General features: G+C 44.2%; 1 protein-coding gene across 1 annotated transcript in view; it reads left to right on the top strand.

Annotated features, from left to right (window-relative positions):
• Nucleotides 1–2,458: 2,458 nt before the first annotated feature.
• The window catches only part of TACR3 (tachykinin receptor 3), a 34,504-nt gene continuing 13,199 nt past the window's right edge, over nt 2,459–23,763 (top strand). The window contains exons 1-3 of the mRNA XM_081925164.1: nt 2,459–3,374; nt 13,123–13,311; nt 14,121–14,271. Coding sequence (XP_081781290.1) covers nt 2,914–3,374; nt 13,123–13,311; nt 14,121–14,271 — 801 coding nt within the window. The 5' untranslated portion in view covers nt 2,459–2,913. The remainder of the gene's footprint in view (nt 3,375–13,122; nt 13,312–14,120; nt 14,272–23,763) is intronic.

Genomic DNA, 23,763 nt, shown 5'->3' with positions numbered 1-23,763 from the left:
AAAATGGAATGTGGCAGATTTGTATACAAAATGTTTGGATGCTCCTAAATTTCGAGACTTAAGAGAATTATTAGGTCTCAAGCCTTTGACTTAAGGAGGAGTGTTGGGATGTTCGCAGGATACTGGATAAGTCTGCAGGCTTCAACAGGATGATGCAATACTCTGCTGGGTCAGAGTGACTCAGCAGGAGTGTAATTAGTATCACCTGCTTTAAAAGGAAAGCCTGTGTAACAGTGGGTGTGGTTGGTGTGGTGGTTGTCCTGTATGGTGGTTGTGCTGTAGAGCTGTGGTGGAGGAGAGTATTCGTTTGTAAGTACTCTGTATGGACTGTTTCTTTTGTACATGCCTGTGTAAATAGCTCACATTAAAAAAGACAGAACTGGACAAACCTGGAACTCTTAGCGTCTCTGCTGAAAGCTTCGCGTAGAATACGCGACATTGGGAACTATACATGTTTACTAGAAACTCAGCAACGTCAGGGTTTTACATACCTTTTATGGTGCAAATTTAAGAATAGAGGAAGAGCCCAGTCTCCAAGTGGTGTGAGATTCCAAGGGTTCCAGGCACTTACCCAGGGTTCATGTTTCCTTTGGAAATGAGGCACAGAGGAGTCTGTGGTGTCTTTATGATATATGGTTTATTTACACATATATACAACCTGAGTCTATGATGGAGGGACTTACAGCATTGACACCCCAAGAGGTTCTTGCTTCTCCTATGGCCACAGCAGCCTTGGATTCAAAAAGACACCTGCCATGACTCGGCCTCTCTCCAATTTGCCATGTTTTACAGACTGCAGTTATTTCCCTCCAGCCCACACCGTCCCCAACGGCAACCCCAAATTCCCCACTCTGCTTTGCCTCTGCTAATTATCTCAGAGCTCAAGAGCCTTTCCTTTCCTGATGGCCCATCTCACTGTCTCCTTTCTCTTTTCATGCCCCATCTCTCAGGTGATTTCCTGAACACAGGAAGCTGAGTCCAGTTCTTAAGAGTCTGGCTTCCACTTAAACTCTCCAAGCATTGATTAAATTCTAACACTTACTAAATCCAGAAATTATGAGTGTCTGGTGCACACAAGCTTTGGCACCCACAAACTCTTAACAATATTGTGCACTATTTTCTGTTCTGTCTTGAGTTCTATTCTTCAGTTGTACTTGGATCAGTCACCTCAGGAAGGGGCAATCAAACTTCTAGCCGACAAACCTTTGTACGTTATGCATTTGGCAGCTAAATTAAATGAGGAGGGGAAGAACCATGTGTGCCGCCTTGAGCTCCCCAGAGGAAAAGGTGCGCTATAAATGAAATAAATAAAAGACAAATAATATTTTTGCACTGACAGTCAAGGGGCTGCATTCTAACCATCTCAAGAATTACAATGAATTATACATTTTAATTTAATGCTATGTTACCCACGGAGCATGGCTATTCGCAGTGGCCCTGTGACTTTCCATAACAAATTTCTCCTTCAATTCATGTATTGCTTTGAAATACATGTATAAAATATAAATAAGATTCTGTATATTGTAAAGGCCTTTGGCTACATACAATAAAGCTGACTGTCTCCCACTTTGGGCAAAAGATTCCTGAATTGCAGGGGGTCAGACTAGATGACCCTCGTGGTTCCCTCCAGCTCTGCAGTTCTATTCTATTCCGTCCTGTGATTTCAGGCATATGGTATTCAGAAGCATTACTGCCTCTGAGCATGGAAACAGAGCACAGCCGTCATGTTCTTACAAGCATCTGATGAATTATGTGCTTCTCAGCATAATGAGTGATGGCAGGGAATGGGAAATGGTTTAACTAATGGTTCCCCAAACTCAACACTATGATGATCAGCACAGAAGCAACTGGACCGCTTAATCTGATTTTCTGCAATCTCAGCTCAGAAATAAGTCCCATTGATATTATTGACTACACCTGTGTAAAGTGAGAATAGGACTGCAGCCTCAAAGTATTATAGAGACTCCTTGATGAAACTCAGAAGGCATTTGTTTATTTGGTGTGTGTGTTTTTAAGCACCCCTGCTCTCATACAGGAGATTTATTTAAAGCATTCGTGAAATCACAGCATGTTAGAAAAAGTCGGGGCCATACAATGGACTTCAGTGGAAGCAGGGTGAATATTGGAGAATATCTGCTAATGCACAGTGGATATAGAACAAAAGAACTCAGCAGTGGTGCCGTCGACAGAAGACTAAGGCAGAAGTCAGAGGCAGCAGGAGAGCCCCTGGAGAAGGTCCCAGGACCCAGGCTCAATCCCTGGTTTCTCCGGGGAGGACTGGGAATGTCTTCCTGAAACCCTGGAGAGCCGCTGCCGGTCAGTGCAGACAAAACAGAGCCCAATGGACCCATGGTCTGACTTGGTATAAGGCAGCTTCCTATGTTTCCCAAACGCGGGCAGGGCTGGAAGTATCACGGTCTGAGGTCATGCACCTTCTCCTCCGTATAACTCCGGAGCCTCCCATTACCTAAGCGCAGACTCCGTTTCTGCCATAGATCTGGTCCGCGGTCACTTCATCGCCGACGACCGCTTGAAGCGCACGCCGTTGGCCAAAGCTCGCCAAGGGGAGGGATCGCGCGGCAGATGGAAAGGTGGGGAGGGGGAGTGAGAGAGCTCTCCCCAGCCTATGAAGCCGAGCAGCTTCGACGCCGGATTCACAGACGCCTATAAAAGTGGCGCCGGCAGCGGAGCGCTCCCCCTTTCCAAACAGCATTCCTGAGCAACCCAGAGAAGCGCGCAAGGAGCGCACTTGGAGACGTCGCGGATCCTCAAGCGGCTTTGCCCCCACCGCCGCGGGGCTGTTGCTTCCAGGCGTGCAACGCCGCTTTCCTTGCGCCTTCCTTCCCTGGCTGTCCAGGGTGGAGGGGCGCAAGGCGCGCGGTTTCTCTGCCGGGGAAGGCGCTGAGGAGTGAGATGACTTCGGTTCCCGCGGCCAACTGGAGCAGCGGCGGCGCTGGCGCGGAGCTGGGCAGCTGGAACGAGAGCGTATCCCCGACGGCCGGGAACTGGTCGGCAGCCTCGTTCCCGCTGGCGCCCGCCGCCAACTTCTCCAACCGTTTCGTGCAGCCGTCGTGGTGCATAGCGCTCTGGTCCTTGGCGTACGGCGCCGTGGTGGCCGTGGCCGTGTTCGGCAACGTGGTGGTGATCTGGATCATCCTGGCGCACAAGCGCATGAGGACGGTCACCAACTACTTCTTGGTCAACTTGGCTTTCTCCGACGCCTCCGTGGCCGCTTTCAACACGCTCGTCAATTTCATCTACGCGCTCCATGGAGACTGGTACTTCGGGGAGGCCTATTGCCGCTTCCAGAACTTCTTCCCCATCACCGCCGTCTTCGCCAGCATCTACTCCATGACCGTCATTGCGGTGGACAGGTGAGGAAGGGGCGGCCGGGAGACGCGAGGAGAAGGCAGGCGGGAGAGGTGGGCGCGCCCCGTCGGAACCTCCGTTGCTCGCTCCGTTTGGGTGTCACTACTCAGCTCGAGTCCCCGCGAAAATCTGGTTGTCCCTCCCCCCCCCCGCCTTTGCTCTCTTTTTCTGCACGGTAAAGGGATTGTGGTGTGTATCTTAACAGCATCTTTGAAAGTTATCACAGCAATTGCCCTAACTGGACCAAACGTCGGGTGTTGTAAGCGCGCCTGGCCACGTGTTTCTAGGCTCTCCTAAGCAGGGAACTACTGGGTCTCCCCCCCCCCCAGGATCTGATATTCGGGGGTTTACTGCGCTTGACCATGGAGGCTCCACTTTATCTCGGCTTTTAGTCATTGTTACCTACGTGCATCACTTACCCTTTTGGCCATTCCCGGCTCCGCTCCGCCGCAGTACACACTCCCTATCAAGCTTGTGAACAGTACTAGGTCAGCTATAATCCTGTAGTAAAAGTGTGTTTATTTTCGCGTTTTCTTTCTTAATCCTGATTATCCCCTCCCTTTCCCGGCCCTTTTCATTAGCCTCGCTGCGTTGCTTGCCAGCCCTCCCTCGCTGCCAGAGGGTCTGCTCTGATCAGGCGATCCGATCTGCGCAAGCCGTTCAAATCTCCCTCTTCTCTGTATTCTTACGATTATGATTATTTTCGCAGCAGTCATAGGGGAAGAACCATCTCTTCAGAGACAGTGGGAGGAGTTGTTGTTTTTGCCCTGCATTTTAGAAAGCTGCATTTTAGAAAATGTGTTTTCTGTTGCCTCCGTCACTGCAACTGTTGAGGTTAATTGATCGCTTCCTGCTATTTTTCTCCCCTTTTTTGTCAATGAGCTACTTGTGGCTCTGGGCGGTCTAGTGGGAGTGTCTAGGGCGGCTGTGGAACGTTCTAACAAACGCGCGAGTCTCTTTTGGATACGTTCGGAGGGTTCCGCTCATGAATGAGATCGGCTCCATCACTTTGCTTGGGTGGGTGGGAGCGTGCTTGAGAGAGCCATCACCGCTTGTCTTTCATTTTGTGCTGTTGTAGGTTCAGAGAGTTGCTGCCATTTACTGCGTAAAGGACACAAACTTCGGATTCTCGGAGAGTCCGAAGCAACAGGGCACCGATCCTTTGTTTTATTGCTTGATTTCTTTTCTGTTTTTAATGAGAGTTTTAAAAAAAATCAAATGAGTTCTGGAGAGCTACTCTACTTCCAAAGATGGCGAAATGCTTGGGAAACGAGCCTGCTTATTGGGCAATGAGTGGTGCGTTCTGTGCATGCTCAGAGGCAGGCTCTCCTGATTACTCCAAGAATGCCCCACGGATGGGTGTTAGAATTAATTCATTATCTGATGCAAGCAAAAACAGGCTGTGATCATTCACTAATGAGGGCATGCATTCTGTGTATACATGCTCATAGGAAAGCTATTTTTATTGGTCAGTATCGCGCGTGGCGCGAGCCTAGGACTTGCTGATCAGAAGGTTGGCGGTTCAAATCCTCGTGATGGGGTGAGCTCCCGTTACTCAGTCCCTGCTCCTGCCAACCTAGCAGTTTTAAAGCATGTCAAAGTGCAAGTAGATAAATAGGTACCGCTCCAGCGGGAAGGTAAACGGCGTTTCCGTGTGCTGCTCTGGTTCGCCAGAAGTGGCTTAGTCTTGCTGGCCACAAGACCCAGAAGCTGTACGCCGGATCCCTCGGCCAATAAAGCAAGATGAGCACTGCAACCCCAGAGTCAGTCACGACTGGACCTAATGGTCAGGGGTCCCTTTACCTATCCAACTAATCTTTTTTTTTTTTAGCAGATCCTTGATATATTTTCAATATTCAGTAAGTTTCTTTTTTCATTTATTTATTTATTTATTTATTTATTTATTTATTTATTTATTTATTTATTTATTTTGCTAGTGCTCCATAACAGGCCAGTCACCTGGGTGTTATTCTTCTTTGGCCAATGAGTCATTGCTGAGCCTGCTGAGATCAGGCTAAGGTTTACCACGGTGAAAACTTTTCTCTCCTCCTCAAGGAGCCGTTATCTCCAGTCAAAACAAAAGCTCAGAAAAACCTCCTCTGCGTGGGATCAGCAATGGTACACTTGGACGAAGTGCAATAATAGCTCTTCAGATAATTGCTTGGCTGGCTTCCCGCAGGAGTTGCCCCAAGCAGCTGAACATAAAAGAGACCAAGCAGGAGACAAACAGTTGGTGTGAAACCTCAGCAAGGCAGCTTTCAACTCCAGTGGGCCATTTGGCACATGGCATGGCAGTAAACTTTGGTTCACTATTGTATAGGGCAGCCTTCTTCAACACAGTGCCCTCAAGATATTCTGGACTACAATTTCCATCAGCCTCAACCAGCATGACTAATGGTGAGGGATGTTGTAGTTCTAACATAAGAAGAATCATAGAAGGGTACCAAGAGTCATCTAGTCCAACGCCCTGCAATGCAGAGCCCATCTAATCCAACATCTTCTTCTCATTGTGACCAGCTACATAGATGCCTATGGGAAGCCCTGCAAGCTCCCCAATGTAGCACCATGCTCACCATGTGGTTCAACTGGTATTCAGAGGCATACATCCACAGTGGAGGAAGAGCATAGTCATCATGGCTAGTGATCCTAATCATAATAACTTCCTCTTCTTTCTGAAGGACAGGGATGAGTGTGAATCCTTATTTAGCCAGAACAGTGCCATCCACATATCACGAAGCTTGGGGAAGGGCAAAATAAATTTAGGAGTGTGGGAAATACCCTAAGGAGAGAGAGAGAGTAAAAAATGTTCAGCCCAATGAGGACTGGGCATGCTCAATGGGGCCAGAAAAGTGGAGTAATGGAGTATCCAGGGAGAGGGCATGGGAAAATGAACAGGACCATGAACAGGAACACCCCACACTGCAACCTTTCCTTGGAGGTCCCAAATAACTTATTGTTTGTGATGCCCAGACAGAGACTTGCAAACACACAATAGGTAAAGGTAAAGGGACCCCTGACCATTAGGTCCAGTCGTGACCGACTCTGGGGTTGCGGCGCTCATCTCACTTTATTGGCCAAGGGAGCCGGCGTACAGCTTCCAGGTCATGTGGCCAGCTTGACTAAGCTGCTTCTGGTAAACCAGAGCAGTGCACGGAAACACCGTTTACCTTCCTGCCGGAGGCCTATTTATCTACTTGCACTTTGACGTGCTTTTGAACTGCTAGGATGGCAGTAGCAGGGACCGAGCAACAGGAGCTCAACCCGTCGCGGGGATTCGAACCACCGACCTTCTGATCGGCAAGTCCTAGGCTCTGTGGTTTAACCCACAGCGCCACCCGCGTCCCATAAACACACAATATATGAATATAAATGTCCATACGTTTTTTTCCTCGCATTTTATGGCCTTTGAAGCTCACTGTTTACATGTTCTCTTCAGTATGTGTATGAACGTGTGTGTGTGTCTAAATATACAATGTGTGTACACATTCTGCCAACTAACTTAATGCATCTGATGAAATGTTCTGTTGCCCATTAAAATATCATAAAACCACAGGGCTCTTTGCTGATTTGACTGCAACTGGCTAACATGGTTCCCACAGGCAATTTGGGTGGATTTTGTGGCACAGGTTAGGTTGCTGTCAGTCCACCTATTGCACACTGCTTACAGATGATTGTAATTGAGTAGATTATAAATGGTCGGAAATAAATAAATATTCTTCTAAAGGTGGGAAGGAGTTGTCCTAGGTTGATTCTCACATGTCTAGCAGATTGCTTCTTCCTTGAACTGCATATAGTAGTCACTCCCTGGTGCAGCAACCAAGGCATATGATCTAAAGGCACACCCACACTTTCGCTTGACCTCTGTTTTTATTGTATTGTGTACTGATTAACTCCCCCGGGTCCTGTAGCTTTTCTTGGTGTTCTGCTGCTGTGCCTTGCAAATGGTGGATCTCACCTGCTGAATCAGATCTGATCAGATGCGCAGGAAATCTGAAGAGAGATTTTGCTTAACCAAGCTTCAGTTCAGCAAGTCAGATTGAGTCAGTGTGGTGTAGTGGTTAAGAGCGGTAGATTCGTAATCTGGGGAACCGGGTTCGCGTCTCCGCTCCTCCACATGCAGCTGCTGGGTGACCTTGGGCCAGTCATGCTTCTCTGAGGTCTCTCAGCCCCACTCACCTCACAGAGTGTTTGTAGACCCAAGGGAATTAATTAGTAGACAATACAATCAAAATACAGATCAAGTGAAAGTAATTCATTTTGTAAATCTTAGCCACTAGCACAGATGGATTAGAATCCTGATAATCCCAGATTTCATTTTTAAAAATGTGGGGGTGGGGGTGGGGGATGGGTCTTCATGCCTGTTTAAAAGGAGTGAGGGATGGTGTTTGCCAGATCTCACATAGGACTGAATTCCACAACTTCAAGAGACTGAGAAAATCTGTGCTATATATCTTCCCTCTGTGATTTGGCATCTATCAAGCTCATAAGTGATTTGCAAAGCATCTAAATGTGACCCTCTGTCTTCTGATGATTCATTTGCATTAGGAAACCAAAACAGCTGTAGCTTTCTTGTTTTTGCTCATAACTGCATGAAATTTGAAGAAGTGGTAGCCTCCCAAGAGGAGAGAAACCTTGCCAAGTTTCAGACAGGTAGCATAGCGCCAATGTTTTATTGTGATAGCCACCGTTAATGTTTGATTCCCCCCCCCCATTCAGGCACTGTAATTGCAGAGTGTTTGGTGAGATTCTAGCTGTGGATTGGAAGCTAGAGTTGTACATGAGCAAAGTCCTATTCTCCTCACACTGACATTCATGTTAAATGGTGTTGTAATTAATAATTAAGTACAATTAATTAAATTTATTAATGATTACTAATTACAACACTTTGGAGACAGGCTACCAGGGCTTTCTCACAGAGTGTTTTTCAGCTCTGGAGCACTCTGGAGTGCTCCAGATCATTCTGGGTGGGCCTGACTTGCTCCAGAGCAATCCGCAACTGATTTGGTTGAATTGACTGAAAAGTCCTAGCATTTATTGGAACCCACAGAACAGATGGCTGTGTTTGCTTGTGGTGTGTGTGTGTGTGTGTCTTCACAAAAGTTTCTCCCATTTGCAATGTGCCCCCAAAGGTTGGTGGCCTCAGCCTTAATGGTGTTCCAAAATACACTGCCTGCTTCTCCTATCTAGGAGATTGAATCAGTCCCCCGCCCTGTTTCTTCCCACCACCTAACCTTGACTAGATGAAACCATAGGTTCAAACTAGCTTTTCAAATGCTATGTGTTGTTATGCAAGATCTTCTTTTCATTACAGTAGCAAATGAAGCAATCTTTCTGTTTTTCCTACTTCACAAAAAGCCTGAGAAGCTTAATTGAGTTGGAGTCAATAGCACACTGTGATCACTATGAAAAATGCTAAGTATTTTTTTTTATTACTGCTGTTATTTTGCAAGCGGCTCATTTCCCCATATCCCGGATATCTACGAAGCTTGGAGTATGGCATTAATATTTATCAGCAATAATTGCCACTTACTTTTCCCCCACAAAAGCCACTGAAAGGAGCAAAATGTTATGAAGGATTAAATTGACAGTTCGTTCATGTATTAATAGCAATATGAGGACATGGTGCACAGGGTATCAAAATTCTTCTGCAAATGAATCTGTTTTCCTTATGAGTGGGAGCTTAATGTTTCTGGCATCAAAGCAAAAAGAACACGGCTAAAAGCCATATGGATCACCATGGCCAAAATGGATCAGGAAAAGGTCCTGAGCGAGATCCATTGAAATGGAAGATGGATATATGTCACTTTGTGCAATGCCAGTTGCAGGTTTCAAGGGGTACCCTCCTACTAGACCGATTCCTGAATCTGTAGGACATCCTGGAGGTGGAGGATGGAGGGTCAAGACTCCATGCATCAGCACTGACCACCACATGCTTGAGGTGGTAGACAATTTTGTCTACCTGGGTTCCACCATAACCAGCATCCCTTCCATCAACAGTGACCTGGACAAGTGTATTGGCAAGGCAGCTACAGCAATGGCTCGCCTCTCCAAAACAGTATGGGAGAATGTGATGCTAACATGCAATACAGTGATACCTTGGGTTAAGAACTTAATTTGTTTTGGAGGTCCATTCTTAACCTGAAACTGTTCTTAACCTGAGGTACCACTTTAGCTAATGGGGCCTCCCGCTGCCACCACACGATTTCTGTTCTCATCCTGAAACAAAGTTCTTAACCCAAGGTACTATTTCTGGGTTAGCAGAGTCTGTAACCTGAAGCATCTGTAATCTGAAGCATCTGTAACCTGAGGTACCACTGTATCAAGGTGAAGATCTACCAGGCTTGCATGTTGAGCACGCTGCTTTATAGAAGTGGGTCATGGGGCAACATATAACTGCCAGGAGCAATGCCTCAACACTTTCCACATGTGCTGTGTCAAGAAACCTTTGGGCATCACATGGCAGGCCAGAGTCTCAAATAAAGATGTCATCTCCCAAACAAACATTCCCAGCATGTTCACACTCCTGTCTCGGCAACATCTATACTGGCTTGGTCATGTCCACAAAAATGGAAGATGGAAGGATCTCCAAGGACATGCTCTATGGGGAGCTTGCTTCAGGCACCGGGCTCATTGGCAGACCAACTCTGCACTGCAAAGAGGTCTGCAAACATGACATGATGGCTGGCAAGATCAACTCCACTCTGTGGGAATCCCTCGCAGACGACTGCAGGGCCTGGAGACAGACATCCGTAACAGTGACCAGAGGAGGAATAACTGCTGGGAGGAGCGGAGAGAGAAGAAACGCCATGGTGCATCTGCAGCAGCTAAACAGGATGCCTTCATCTACCCCAGCTGCAACAAAACATATCTCTCCCATATCAGTCTCTACAGCCACAGCAAGCACTGTAAACCTTGGTCTGATTCAGCAGTAAAGCACAGGTTTTTGCAGGGAAAGGCTGCAGGGCAAATGGAGGCATGGATGTACCCTTCATCAGCCCTACATTGACTAGCAGCAGCTCCCCAGGATAGCACGCAGAAGACCTTCCCAGTCCTATGCTAAGATGCCAAAGATTGAACCTGGGATGTGTTGCATGCAGAACATGTGTTCTGCTACAGGCTACTTGGTGGGCAGAGGGGGTTGCCCATGCATTTTTCTTCCAGATTTTTCTACTTCCTATACCTAAGTTAATGTTCATTTTTTTCCTGAAATGACATCCAAGCCTCTTACACTTGCACAGTTTTATGTCCTGTGGTTATGCTGGGACTGAAACAATGTAATTTCACAGATGTTCTTGATGTTTATATTGCTGAAACTGTGGGAAACCTGAGCTGATTATTTCTCGTGGGTTTCCATAGAAAGTCATTGTCTTACAGTGTTTTCTGCAAACGATATTTCCAAAGAGATGGGTACTAAAAGATTATCTTTCTCAAATATGCCTTCTTAAAATCTTTTTTTCACAAGACACCATTTTATGGACTATTTGTTTTATTTCCCTCCAGCGTACACACTGCAACGCACAACAAGGTTCTCCCCTGCCACTCTTTACAGTCATGAGTCTGTGGAACTTTTGTTTTCTGCTACCTAATAAGAATAGGAATCTTAATTTGTGAGATTAGGTCGTTGACTGGTAGAGGCGAACAGAGATTGTGTGTGCTTGGGACATGTGTTTTCCCCACTCCTTAAATATACAGAACAACTTCCTTGAAGCATCAGCAACAGAATGTTGAAATAACCATCTATCCAATTAAAGCACATGTCCCAAATGTGTATCATCTCATCCAAACAAAATGCTTGTTCACCCATGTGCCTCAAATAACTCACTCGTGAAGTAATCAGGGCTGAAATCTTTCTTTGTTACCTGTCTTATAGCACAGTTTGCAATTCAAGGTTACTACACAAACAGGTATAGTGGTACCTCGGGTTACATACGCTTCAGGTTACAGACGCTTCAGGTTACAGACTCCACTAACCCAGAAATAGTGCTTCAGGTTAAGAACTTTGCTTCAGGATGAGAACAGTAATTGTGCTCCGGCGGCATAGCAGCAGCAGGAGACCCTATTAGCTAAAGTGGTGCTTCAGGTTAAGAACAGTTTCAGGTTAAGTACGGACCTCCGGAATGAATTAAGTAACTAACCTGAGGTACCACTGTATGTACAAAAGTGATAATATTCCTTAGGGTAAGAAAACAGAGGGGCTGCATTGCAAAAAATAATAATCATAATAGCTATTTGCCTAGTGCCCTGTGATGAGCTAGAGTTGCTAGAAGTCAGCACCCTCTCATTCATTGCTCCTTCCATCTCCTGGCCAGGGAAAGAGGGAATCAGCAACTCACACCAGGTTCTCATTTTCACACTCTTATGAGGTGGGTGCATTGTGCCTAGCAATGGGGTGGGGTGGGGTAAGTGACAGTGGATGAGTAAGAGTGAGACACAAATGTAACAATAGAAACAAGACAGGAAAAGACTTCCCACAGCATTGCAGGTAGCTTCCTTACACCAGGTGAGAGACCCATCTAGCTCATCTTGTCCATCCTGAGTGACAGCTGTTTTTCCAGGGTCTTGGGCTGAGGTGATGGAAACGGACCCATCACCTGAACCCCTTTTAACTGGAGATGCTAGGAATTGAACCGGCAACCCTCCATCTGCAAAGCATGGGCTACATTCCCTCCTCTGGAGAAACACAGACCCCATTGGAAGCTATTCAACATCTTTTCCAGGACTCATACTTTGAAGCAATTGGACAAATTTCCAATGAATGGGCAAGCCTTGGTCCCAGTCCCGACTGTACCAGCATTGCAAACTGATAGGTTTCCCTTAATTTAACTGTATAAAAATCTGAAATTTTGCTCACCTCATCTTTTTTATTAAAAAAAATGTCCCAGGAGGTTCTAGAATGGACATTGAATAGACATTCAGCTCTGTTAGAGTTTGATCAGGGTAATAGCTGTTTATTATACAATTCTCTGGCAAGTCTAGCCAGATAGGCGGGCACTTGCGATTACAAACACAGAACCAATTACCGTCCTTTGAACTATCATGATCTACCCCATATATATTTACAAGGTAGTATGGAGAATAATACAGCCTGTTCCATCGCTTAGATTTAGTGCCCCACCAACACCAGTTCTGCTGTCAACAGCAACGTAGACAAGAGCGAATGCACAAAAGGGCTTTGATGCTTTATGAACATCATTAAAAATGATACATAAAAACACTAAAACGAACTGGAATAAAAATCTGCCTGTTGTGCACATGTTCAGAGGTAATGAAAAAAAAAGGCATCTTGATCTTGAAATAGCGAACTGGGAAGTTACCGTGTGAAGCCAAAAGAAAAGAAGAAAAGAATGTTAAGAAAAGAAGTTCCCTCTGTGACACATGACCCTATGGACATGTCTGTAGGAAGCATGTTGAGGCTTCTACTGAGTCAAGAGGATCCAGTCCCAGGCAATGTCAAGGCAAGACATAATCACTCCTCTGCAGGGGAAACGGAAAGATGAAAGGCCTGAACAATGAATCAAATGAGCGACTTACTGGGCAGTTCCTCTGTGGGTTATTACTTTGGGATCATGGGAGCCTTCAGTTATTTATCTTCTGCCTTGCGGCACTGTAGCCATCCTATTGCCCAACCACTGAGGAGTGGCGAGAGACGTTACCAAAGAGTCATTTTCATTTCCTGCATTGTATTGTATGAAAGAGAAAGCATTCAAACCATTCCTGATTTTGTAACGTTTTCTGCCAATTTTGTTTCCACAGATATATGGCCATTATTGACCCCTTGAAACCTAGACTGTCTGCCACAGCTACGAAAGTGGTCATTGCAAGCATATGGATTCTGGCCTTTCTGCTTGCCTTGCCACAGTGCCTCTTTTCCAAGACGAATGTGATGCCCGCAAGGACTTTGTGCTACGTTTCGTGGCCAGGCGGCATGAAACAACGATTTACGTAAGTTGCGCTTTAAATGGCGCTTTTGCATGCTTTGCTGTTGTTGTTGTGTGGGCCTCCTAAGAGCATAGCCTATTGTGCTGGACCAAAGCAAAGATTGCGTAGCTCGTAGCTTGAATTAATAGTGAAAGTCCTTAGTGGAGAGGTGGAGGTAAAGGAGGAATACAAGTGGCCTTCTTTCATCATTTCTGTTGCCATGGATGCAGTGTCAGGTAGGAAGTTGGCTCCAGCAACCACAGGCCCTCATCAGAAGACCTTGGGTGTCAAGAAGGAGCTCCTGTAGGATGAAACATATCCTTAGATCATAGGTGGGCAAACAGTTGCTCTAGGTCCATATACAACCCTGGGCAGCCCTTAGCCACATTTCAACAGCTCTGGAAGCTCAGACCTCTGATAAGAGTAATCTGTTCCTGGCAGCCTTATGGGAAGGTGAAGAGAAAGTGCTTCAGGTGTGCTTTAAAGGTATTGCCTCTGACTAAGGAAAAGGAAGCTAACAGCCTCCCTAGGAAGATAGGCATGGCTGAGGGCAGACCAAGGTTGGTAGTGCATTGCCCCATTCACCCAAATGGACCAACCTCCCCTATCTTGGATGGAAGTTCTTTTCCCTTTCATGTTCCCTTCACACAAGATGAAGGGATGTTGTGTGTGAAAAAGAAATTAGTATACTATTCCTAATGTTGAATGGGCACACTGCCCACGTTTCCCTATCTTTCAAATGAAGCCTGGTTGTTTTACCAAGACAACCAGATGCTTAACTTCTGAAGGGTCCTTCTCCAAGAATGCATCAGTTCAGTGCTGCTCTCTTGCAGGTACCACGTCATTGTGATCGCCCTTGTCTATTGTTTCCCACTGCTTGTCATGGGTATCACTTACACAATCGTTGGAATTACCCTTTGGGGCGGAGAGATCCCTGGCGATACATCTGACAAATATCACGAGCAGCTGAAAGCCAAGAGGAAGGTAATGTACCACTAATTCTTGCTTAGTTAGTACAGGATTAATTCCTGTAGCTTTATGGTTGTGATTGCCTGTTTAGTAATGCAAATTCCAATGGTGCAGACAGCACAGTAGGCGTGAGGTCATGGGGTACAGGAGAAGCCTCCATCTTCAGGCCAAAGGGCTGAAACTCTCCTTCTCTCCAAAGGAAGTGGGAGCATAGAAGAGGTGGTCAGGACACTGAGGCCCAGAAACTCTCAGCTCTCCTTGCTGTGACGACCGATGTGCATCGCTGCCTTGCTGCTCCAAGGACCAGCACAGGACAGTGATAGTGAATGAATGGCTTTTGCACTGCCTCGTCCTTTTGCCCTTGGGATATTTAATAATGCAAAATGTGTGATGGGATGGCTCCATGTTGTGGGTTTCCTATTTCCTTCGTTCTGCTTCTCTGTGTTGGCTGCTGCTTGGAGGAATGGGAAACATAGAGAGGAAGGCTGTGTACATGCCATGTGTTTAAAAGCACCCTTTAAAGCCCAACAGCTGTGCCACAGCATTCTACACTAGCCACAGTTTCTGGACCAACCTCCAAGGCAGCCCTACATAAAATCAAACTCGCCCTTGATATTATCAGTGCATGGATCATTGTAGATAAATGGTCTCTGTCCAGTTGGTGTGTCACATTTATAGGTACTTTAAGCCCTGCGCTGGTAAGTGGGAAAGTAGGAGATGATAGATAGATAGATGATAGGTAGTTAGAGAGATAGATGATAGATAGATAGATATAGATAGATAGATGATAGATGATAGATAGATAGATGATAGATAGATAGATAGATGATAGATAGATAGATAGATGATAGATAGATAGATAGATAGATAGATAGATAGATAGATAGATAGATGATAGATAGATAGATGATAGATAGATAGATAGATAGATAGATAGATAGATAGATAGATAGAGATATAGATAGATAGATAGATAGATAGATAGATAGATAGATAGATAGATGATAGATAGATAGATAAATAGATAGATGATAGAGATAGATAGATTAGATAGATAGATGATAGATAGATAGATAGATAGATAGATAGATAGATAGATAGATAGATGATAGATAGATAGATAGATAGATAGATAGATGATAGATAGATGATAGATAGATAGATATAGATAGATAGATAGATATGAATAGATGATAGATAGATAGATAGAGGATAGATAGATAGATAGATAGATGATAGATAGATGATAGATAGATGATATAGATAGATGATAGATAGATAGATAGATAGATAGATAGATAGATAGATAGATGATAGAGATAGATAGATAGATAGATAGATAGATAGATAGATAGATAGATAGATAGACAGATAGATGATAGATAGATAGATAGATGATAGATAGATAGATAGATAGATGATAGATAGATAGATAGATAGATAGATAGATAGATAGATAGACAGATAGATGATAGATAGATAGATAGATGATAGATAGATAGATAGATGATAGATAGATAGATAGATAGATAGATAGATAGATAGATAGATAGATAGATAGATGATAGATAGATAGATGATAGATAGATAGATAGATGATAGATAGATAGATAGATAGATGATAGATAGATAGATAAATAGATAGATGATAGAGATAGATAGATTAGATAGATAGATGATAGATAGATAGATAGATAGATAGATAGATAGATGATAGATAGATAGATAGATAGATAGATAGATAGATAGATAGATAGATGATAGATAGATGATAGATAGATAGATATAGATAGATAGATAGATATGAATAGATGATAGATAGATAGATAGAGGATAGATAGATAGATAGATAGATAGATAGATAGATAGATGATAGATAGATGATAGATAGATGATATAGATAGATAGATAGATAGATAGATAGATAGATAGATAGATAGATGATAGAGATAGATAGATAGATAGATAGATAGATAGATAGATAGATAGATAGATAGATAGATAGATAGATAGATAGATAGATGATAGATAGATGATAGATAGATGATAGATAGATAGATAGATAGATGATAGATAGATAGATAGATAGATAGATAGATAGATAGATAGATAGATGATAGATAGATAGATAGATAGATAGATGATAGATAGATAGATAGATGATAGATAGATAGATAGATAGATGATAGATAGATAGATAGATAGATGATAGATTAGATAGATAGATGATAGATAGATAGATAGATAGATAGATAGATAGATAGATAGATAGATATAGATAGATAGATGATAGATAGATGATACGTGTGTGTGTGTGTGTGTGTGTGTGTGTGTGTGTGTGTGTGTGTTTATACTTATAGCTAACTGAACAGCCTGGCTCTAATAAATCCACAATGATAACAGGATGTCAGTATCCTGTCTTCTCTGCTGTCAGTTCTGACTTCGTCATGGCTTAAAAAAAACATTCTAAGCACTAATGAAAGAGCTCCCAACGGCCTTGGTTAAAATGATGATGCCATTTATCAACCTGACTTTCATCCATGACATTAATGAAGTCCTGCTTCTCCCTGATTGAGCGGGTGCTGCCTTTTGCATAATGTATGGCCTGAAATGTTTGGATGATGGGTTTCCCACCTCCTTTTTATTTTTTCAGTCACACTGGAAGGAACCATGGCACTTTCAATTTCAGGTGTTACTGTTAGCATCTTTTCTGATTGCACAGGCATTTGAGGACCGGCTAGAGGACAGTGTGTGCCTGTTCTCAGGGGGAAGCTGTAAAAACATACAGTATCTGCCTCTCCGTCTTTTTGTTTTAATAAAAATATTCTTACCAGCTCGGAGATGAGGGAGATGAGGGAGAATACAATATAAAATAAATAAAAGACGTGTGGCCTCGATTGGCTGTATCTGAGTTACTGTCATCTCTATAGAAGGTTCTGGAGCGAGTGGTCGCAGACCAGATCCAGGTGCTCTTGGAAGAAGCTGATTTTATGGATCCATTTCAATCAGGGTGTAGGCCTGGTTTTGCCACAGAAACTGCCTTGGTCATTCTGTATGATGACCTCTGTCAAGAGAGAGACAAGGGAAACATTTCCCTGTTAATTCTTTTCAACTTCTCAGCGGCTTTTGATACCATCAACCATGGTATCCTTCTGGAGCAACTCTCCAAACTAGGAGTGAGTGGCACTGCTTTGACGTGGTCCCAGACCTACTTGTATGGTCACAACCAGAGGGTGTTACTTGGGGAGTGCTTTTCAGCCCCATGGAACCTTCAATGTGGGCTTACACGGGGCTCAATTCTATCCCCTACATTATTTAACATCTACATGAAACTGCTGGGTGGGGTTATCCGGAAGTTTGGAGTATGTTGTCAGCAGTATGCTGATGACACTCAGCTCTACTTCTCCTTTACATCTGCAGATGAGGCAGTGGAAGTTCTGGACCAGTGTCTTGCCTCAGTAATTGACTGGATGAGAGCCAACAAACTGAAACTCAATCCAGATAAGACTGAGGATGGGTTAGTGGGTGGTTTCCTAAACCGGATGGGTGGGAGATTGCCTGCTTTAGATGGGGTTACACTTTCTCTGAAGGAGCAGGTCTGTAGCTTGGGGGTACTCCTGGATCCTTTGCTATTACTTGAGGCTCAGGTGGCCTCAGTGGCCTGGAGTGCCTTCCAGCAGCTTCGACTGGTGGCCTAGCTACACCCCTATTTGGACAGGGATAGCCTAACTACTGTTGTCTATGCTTACCAGATGCAATGTGTTATACATAGGACTGCCTTTGTAGTCGGTTTGGAAACTTCAGCTGTTGCAGAATTCAGTGGCCAGGTTGCTCACTGGAGCAAGACGGTTTGAGCATATTACACCGATCCTGGTCCAACAGCACTGACTACCAATTAGTTTCCAGGCCCAATTCAAAGTACTGGTTTTGACCTATAAAGCCTTAAACGGCTCAGGACCACAATACCTCAAGGACTGCCTCTTCCCATATGAACCCACCCACAGTGGCGTAGCGTGGGGGTGCAGGGAGGGCCGGCCGCACCGGGCACAACATCTGGGGGTTAGGGGGCGCAAATCCACGGTGTGGGGGTGCAAATCCATGGGTTAGGGGGCGCAAATTACTTGCCTTGCCCCGGGTGCTGACAACCCACGCTACGCCACTGCCCACCCAGACTCTGAGATCATCTTCTGAGGCCCTCCTTCGTGTGCCGCCTCCTCAAAAGGTCCAAAGGGTGGCAACACAAGAACAGGCCTTCTCTGCAGTTGCTCCCCATCTGTGGAAGTTCACCTGGCGCCTTCATTATACACCTTTACACACCAGGCAAAAACGTTCCTTTTTAACCAGGCCTTTGCCTGACTTGATCTACTTCCTATACCCTTTTTAAAATGCTGGCTCTCTGGGGGAGGGGGGGGGCGTGTTATTGGGTTGTTGATTTTGTTTTGATTTTATGTATTTGATATTTATGTGAATCGCCTTGAGACCTTCAGGTATAGTGTGGCATAGAAATAACAACAACAACAATACAGGGTGTGCAAAGAGGAATTGGGTCACACCAGTATTTCTGTGCCTAGCACAAGAGGGAACTGGATGAGCCATTTTACTACCTCCTTTTCATTTTGTCAGTGAAACTAAGAGGGTTGAAAATGCAGAGTATAGGATTAACTACAAGATAAGACATGGGAGAAACTGTAAATTCCAGCTTCTCCAGTCTTAAGTCCAGTTCTTAAACCCTTGTGAAAATTCAGTAGTACTTTAGAGTGATATTGACATATTCACCCATTCCCTACTTCAGAATCCCAGTCAGAAGAATTACTTACTGTTTTTCTGATTGCATTTTTATCCTGCCTTTCCTCCATGGAGTCCAAGGTAGTACACATAATTTTCATCCTCCTCATTTTTTCCTCACAACAATCCTGTGAGGTAAGTTAGGCTGAGAGAATTGGATTGACCCAAGGTCACCCCATGAGCTTTATAGCCAAGTGGGAATTTGAACCCTGGTCTCCCAGGTCCTAGTGTTTATCTACACTTACCTTTTCTCTGTGCTTCCCAGGCATGGTCCACACCTCAGATCTCTGTGTCTGAGGACTCTTTCTTTTGCTCCATAGCTTTCTCCATGAAGATCTACTCTTTAAAGCTGAATTGGAGCCAAGAGCAATCCACAGAAAACCCAAATTACCAGTTTTGCACTTCAGCTTTAAAGAGCAGGCTTATTTTTGCAGGAAATGCTCTGGGTGCAGGGAGGGGAAAGCACTTGGATATGGAGCTTCAGAGCTCAGACCTGTGCCTGGAAAACAGCAGGCAATATGTATGTGTGGATAAGCCCTCTAACTACTACATCACACTGTCTCCTGGCTTCTGAGCACAACAAGCACATTTCTCCAGGTCAGGTGCCACCTCTTCCAACAGCTGTGGCAGTTTGTACGAAGGCCTCTCAAGGAGAGAGGTGAGCAAAGGGCTGTCCTGCTCCCCCCCCCCAGCACCCCTCAGTCTGTGAGTTTAGATGCCACTCTAGCAATTCAAGCCATGAGTGACAGCTTACCTAGAATTCAAATCTCTACTCCTCCCCTTGCAGTGGTGGCTGCAGTGCTGATAAAGGGTTGCCGGTGGGCAGTGTTTGACGGACTCATTTTTATGTGCCAGATTAATTTCTGCTCTAGTAACTGAGATTGCTGGAGCATTGAGCACCTTGTACAAAACAAATGCTCTCTCCTTCACCCTAGAACTATTTCGGCAGCAGTTTTTCTGAAGCTTGATGCCAGCTTAATTGTGTGCAAGATTTAGTTGCAACCTTCTGCTGTTTAAGAGCGGTCAAATGTCATATCTGAGAGGCAGAAACCTACTTTGGTAATTGAATGTCAAAGCTATCCATATTGCATTGATACAAAATCATTTGGAGCACATCTTCAAAACTTTAAGCTTGACCCAAAAGCTCAAATTCAGATATACAATTTGATAAACCATTTTAATACCCAAATTCTCTTGTAGTTATCCACATACAAGTTATAATTTTTCAGTGAGTGAAATTACACATTTCTCCAGATTACTGATGTGGGATCCCCAACACATTGCCCACAGACATTGTGCCTGCTAAAATAAAATGTGACTTTTGCTCTCACTTTTCGTTTTGGGGGTAGGGGTTGGAGCAATAAGGACATAAAAAGCTGCTTTATACCAAACCAGAACATTGGTTCATCTAGCTCAATATATTCCACACTGACTGGCAGTGAGTCTCAAAGTTTTCAGACAAGGAGACTTCCCCAGTCCTATCTGGAGATATCAGAGATTACCAAAGCAGGTGCTCTACCACTCAATTATGGTCCTTCTCCCCCAGCAAGACTTGTTTGCTCTGTTCGTGTTTTTGGTTTTTTATTTGTTTTTTTGGGGGGTATTTATAATGTGTTGCTTGTTTTGCAGTGGATGGGTGGGTTTTTAGCATCATCAGTGTCCCTCTTGTGATGCCAAGAGGTTCCTTATATCTGCCCCTGGACTCAGAATGGTTGTTGACCTATGCAGTAAATCAACACTCATTTGTCCCAAAGAGCAGATCACTATGCTTAATATTGAAGCACAAGAAGAGGGGGGGGGGAGAGAGAGAGAAATCAAAACTGGCTAAATATATGCTGAAAGTACCATTCTGGAATGCTACGTTTAGGTCATTAGCATGGTCTGTAAAGAGTGAGAATGAGAACACCATGTACCATGTCATCCATTAAAAAGCTTCCCATTATCTTCAGCTTATAGGCTAAATGCTATAATGAAACAACAGCCAAATCCTTTACAAGGCAATTTTCTAGGTTGGTGCCACCATCTCCTTTTCTGTTAGCAAAAGTCCTTCTGCTGCTAAGGATCTGTCAAAGGTCTGGTGGTGGTGATAAAGTGAAAAATCACTCGCTGTGCCAGACACTGTAAAGAAGAAGTGCAGAAGAAAATTTATTTGAAAGCAATGCTCAGAACAAAGAAATCTCTAAGGATATAATCCTGCATATGCTGGGTGTATGCCCCGTTGAACACATTGTAATGCACTTCGTCTAAGCCCAACCCTGATATGTGACCCAGAAGAATAACATGGTGGATGGTTTCAAAAGCTTCTGTAAGGTGTGGGAGAATGATCAGGGCAGCACTTCCATTGCCCAAATCACTCACCAAGACTATTGCCATTCTATAGCTGCACCTAAAGCCCTTCACGGCCTAGGACCCTCGTACCTACGGGACCGCCTCTCCCGGTGTGCCCCACAGAGAGCCTCAAGGTCCATAAATAGCAACACCCTAGTGGTCCCGGGCTCTAAGGAAGATTAGCTTCAACCAGAGCCAGGGCCTTTTCAACACTGGCTCCAACCTGGTGGAACACTCTGCCTCATGAGACCAGGGCCCTGCAGGATCTGATTTCTTTCCGCAGGGCCTGTAAGACAGAGTTGTTCTGCCTGACCTTTGGCTTGGAGCCAATTTGATTCCCTCCCCCTCTTTCTTCTTTCTTCTTTCTTTTTTCTTTTTCCTTTCTCCTCCTGTGATGAGGCTGCATTTTAATATTTTAATGTTTCAATATTTTAATGTTGTATTTTAATCTTGTTTTTAAGTTGTATTCATTCAACTTGTTTTTATTATTGCTTGTTAGTCACATTGAATCACCTCCAAGGTCCAAACACCCTACCCTGATCTCACTGATTTAGCCAGGGAAGGGCAGGGAAGCAAACATATGGAGGGCTTCATTGCTTGCTCCCATGCTGCAGAAGTTCCACCAGAAAACAAGGAAGCTGGCACAAGTCATATGATGACAGAGACAAGCTAAAAGTGCAGACCAAGAGTGCTTTTCTACTCTGGTTGCCCCTTCTTAGTTGTAATGCCTGAAGAACTCTTATAAAGTTCACTGGCTTGCCTTGAGCAAACCACTGGTTCAGATCACAGAGCCAAACCATGGTTTATCGCAAGCCGGTGGGTTCCCAGAGAGGATATTTTGGCTGCTTTGTTCCCCCTCTGGTGCTGCTGCTGTGCTACTCTGAAGAGAAGCCATTGTTTGGCTTAGCATGTCATCCAAATTCAGGCTCAGTTTGTCCCGTCCAGGAAAACCACAAGCTGTAAATCCATGAACAAAGCTTTGGTTACCACTCATGGTTTGTGTGGAGCGAGACAAGCAATAAACCCATATTTACCTGAGGCAGCAAATTCTCTTTTGGCTGGCTCCAGTGATCAGCAGTGCTGCCAACAATCTTCACATATGCTTGGGAGTAGTTTCTGTGCCTCTAGCTGAGCAGATTCTAGAATTCTGGATGCAATGGGTTTTTCCTCCTTTCAGTAGCCTAACACTGGCGAAAGAGGAGAACCCAATGCAGGACTTGTTTTCTGTCCAGATCAGAGCTAGGATTTATAATAACCACCTGCCTCTCCATTTCTTGTTCCAAACATCCAGAAAGAAAGAGCATTTTTTCAGAAATCTCATCTATATTCTCACAGGGATCTCTAATTTGAATTAAGCCTGTTAACGTCAACTTTCCTGCCACTGCATACTATTTATTTAACCATCCCACTACTAAAGGCAATGGAACACATTTCCTTACACTCTGCTAACGGAATAGCAATTAATTCAATTTCCGGCTCTTAATTTAACACTAAAATTGGGAGGGCAAAAGGTCTGTTGATATCAAACTTGGTAATAAATGGATTTAATGCATAGCAATGTAGATATGCTCCCGCACCTTGACTTTCCCTGTGATTCATTCAAACTAAATGACTTCTCCCAAAGAACAGAGGCCTCTTTCAAATAAATGGTGTTTTATGTGTCAAACAAGTTCTGTCTTTTCACTCTTATTTTTTTAATAGGGTTCTCTTATCAATATTGACAATTGCTTCATGCAGCTCAGAACCAAACTAGAGGTGGCATCATTCATGCACTTAGCAATTGCATGGATTGATAGTGGGCAGAATATTAATCAGGCTGTGGGAGCTGAGTCTCAAGTATCCCTGCATCCATGTTATTTTCAAATAGAAAAAGATAGGTGCTTCTCTGCCATTAACCTTTGCAAGCATCCAGTATTTCATTTTGGGCTATCAATTCCAGTTTCCGGGCAAAGTTTACTGCTGTTGTTAAAAGGCAACTCCAAAGGACAAAGAAATAGTTTATTGCCGAGGTGCTTGGAAAACTTGATAGCATTGCAATTTTGTTGTAATCCTCTTGACACCACTGCCAGAGTTACATATAAGCTAAACAAGCTGTAGCTTAGGGCTGCACTCTCTTAGGGGCCCCCAATAAATGTAAAGGGAAAAAACCTGGATGTACGTTTCCAAAATATAAGATAAAAAAACAAATAAAATAAAACCTACATACAACAACAGTCTTTTGTGTTGTGTAGGCTCCTATGATGTTAGTAAAGGGCCCCGCCTGCTAGCCTGCTCCCTAAAATATCACTGGTTTGCTCATTTCTATATATAGGGTGCCTACATTCTGCATGTGCAAATGGCTTTAGATACCTATTAGGTCCATAAATTACCATATAGCCTATGTTCAACACAAAA

This window comes from Podarcis melisellensis, assembly GCF_964234715.1.
Source record: "Podarcis melisellensis genome assembly, chromosome: 9".
NCBI classification, from domain to species: Eukaryota; Metazoa; Chordata; class Lepidosauria; order Squamata; family Lacertidae; genus Podarcis; species Podarcis melisellensis.
This window is presented reverse-complemented; position numbering and strand designations above follow the sequence as displayed.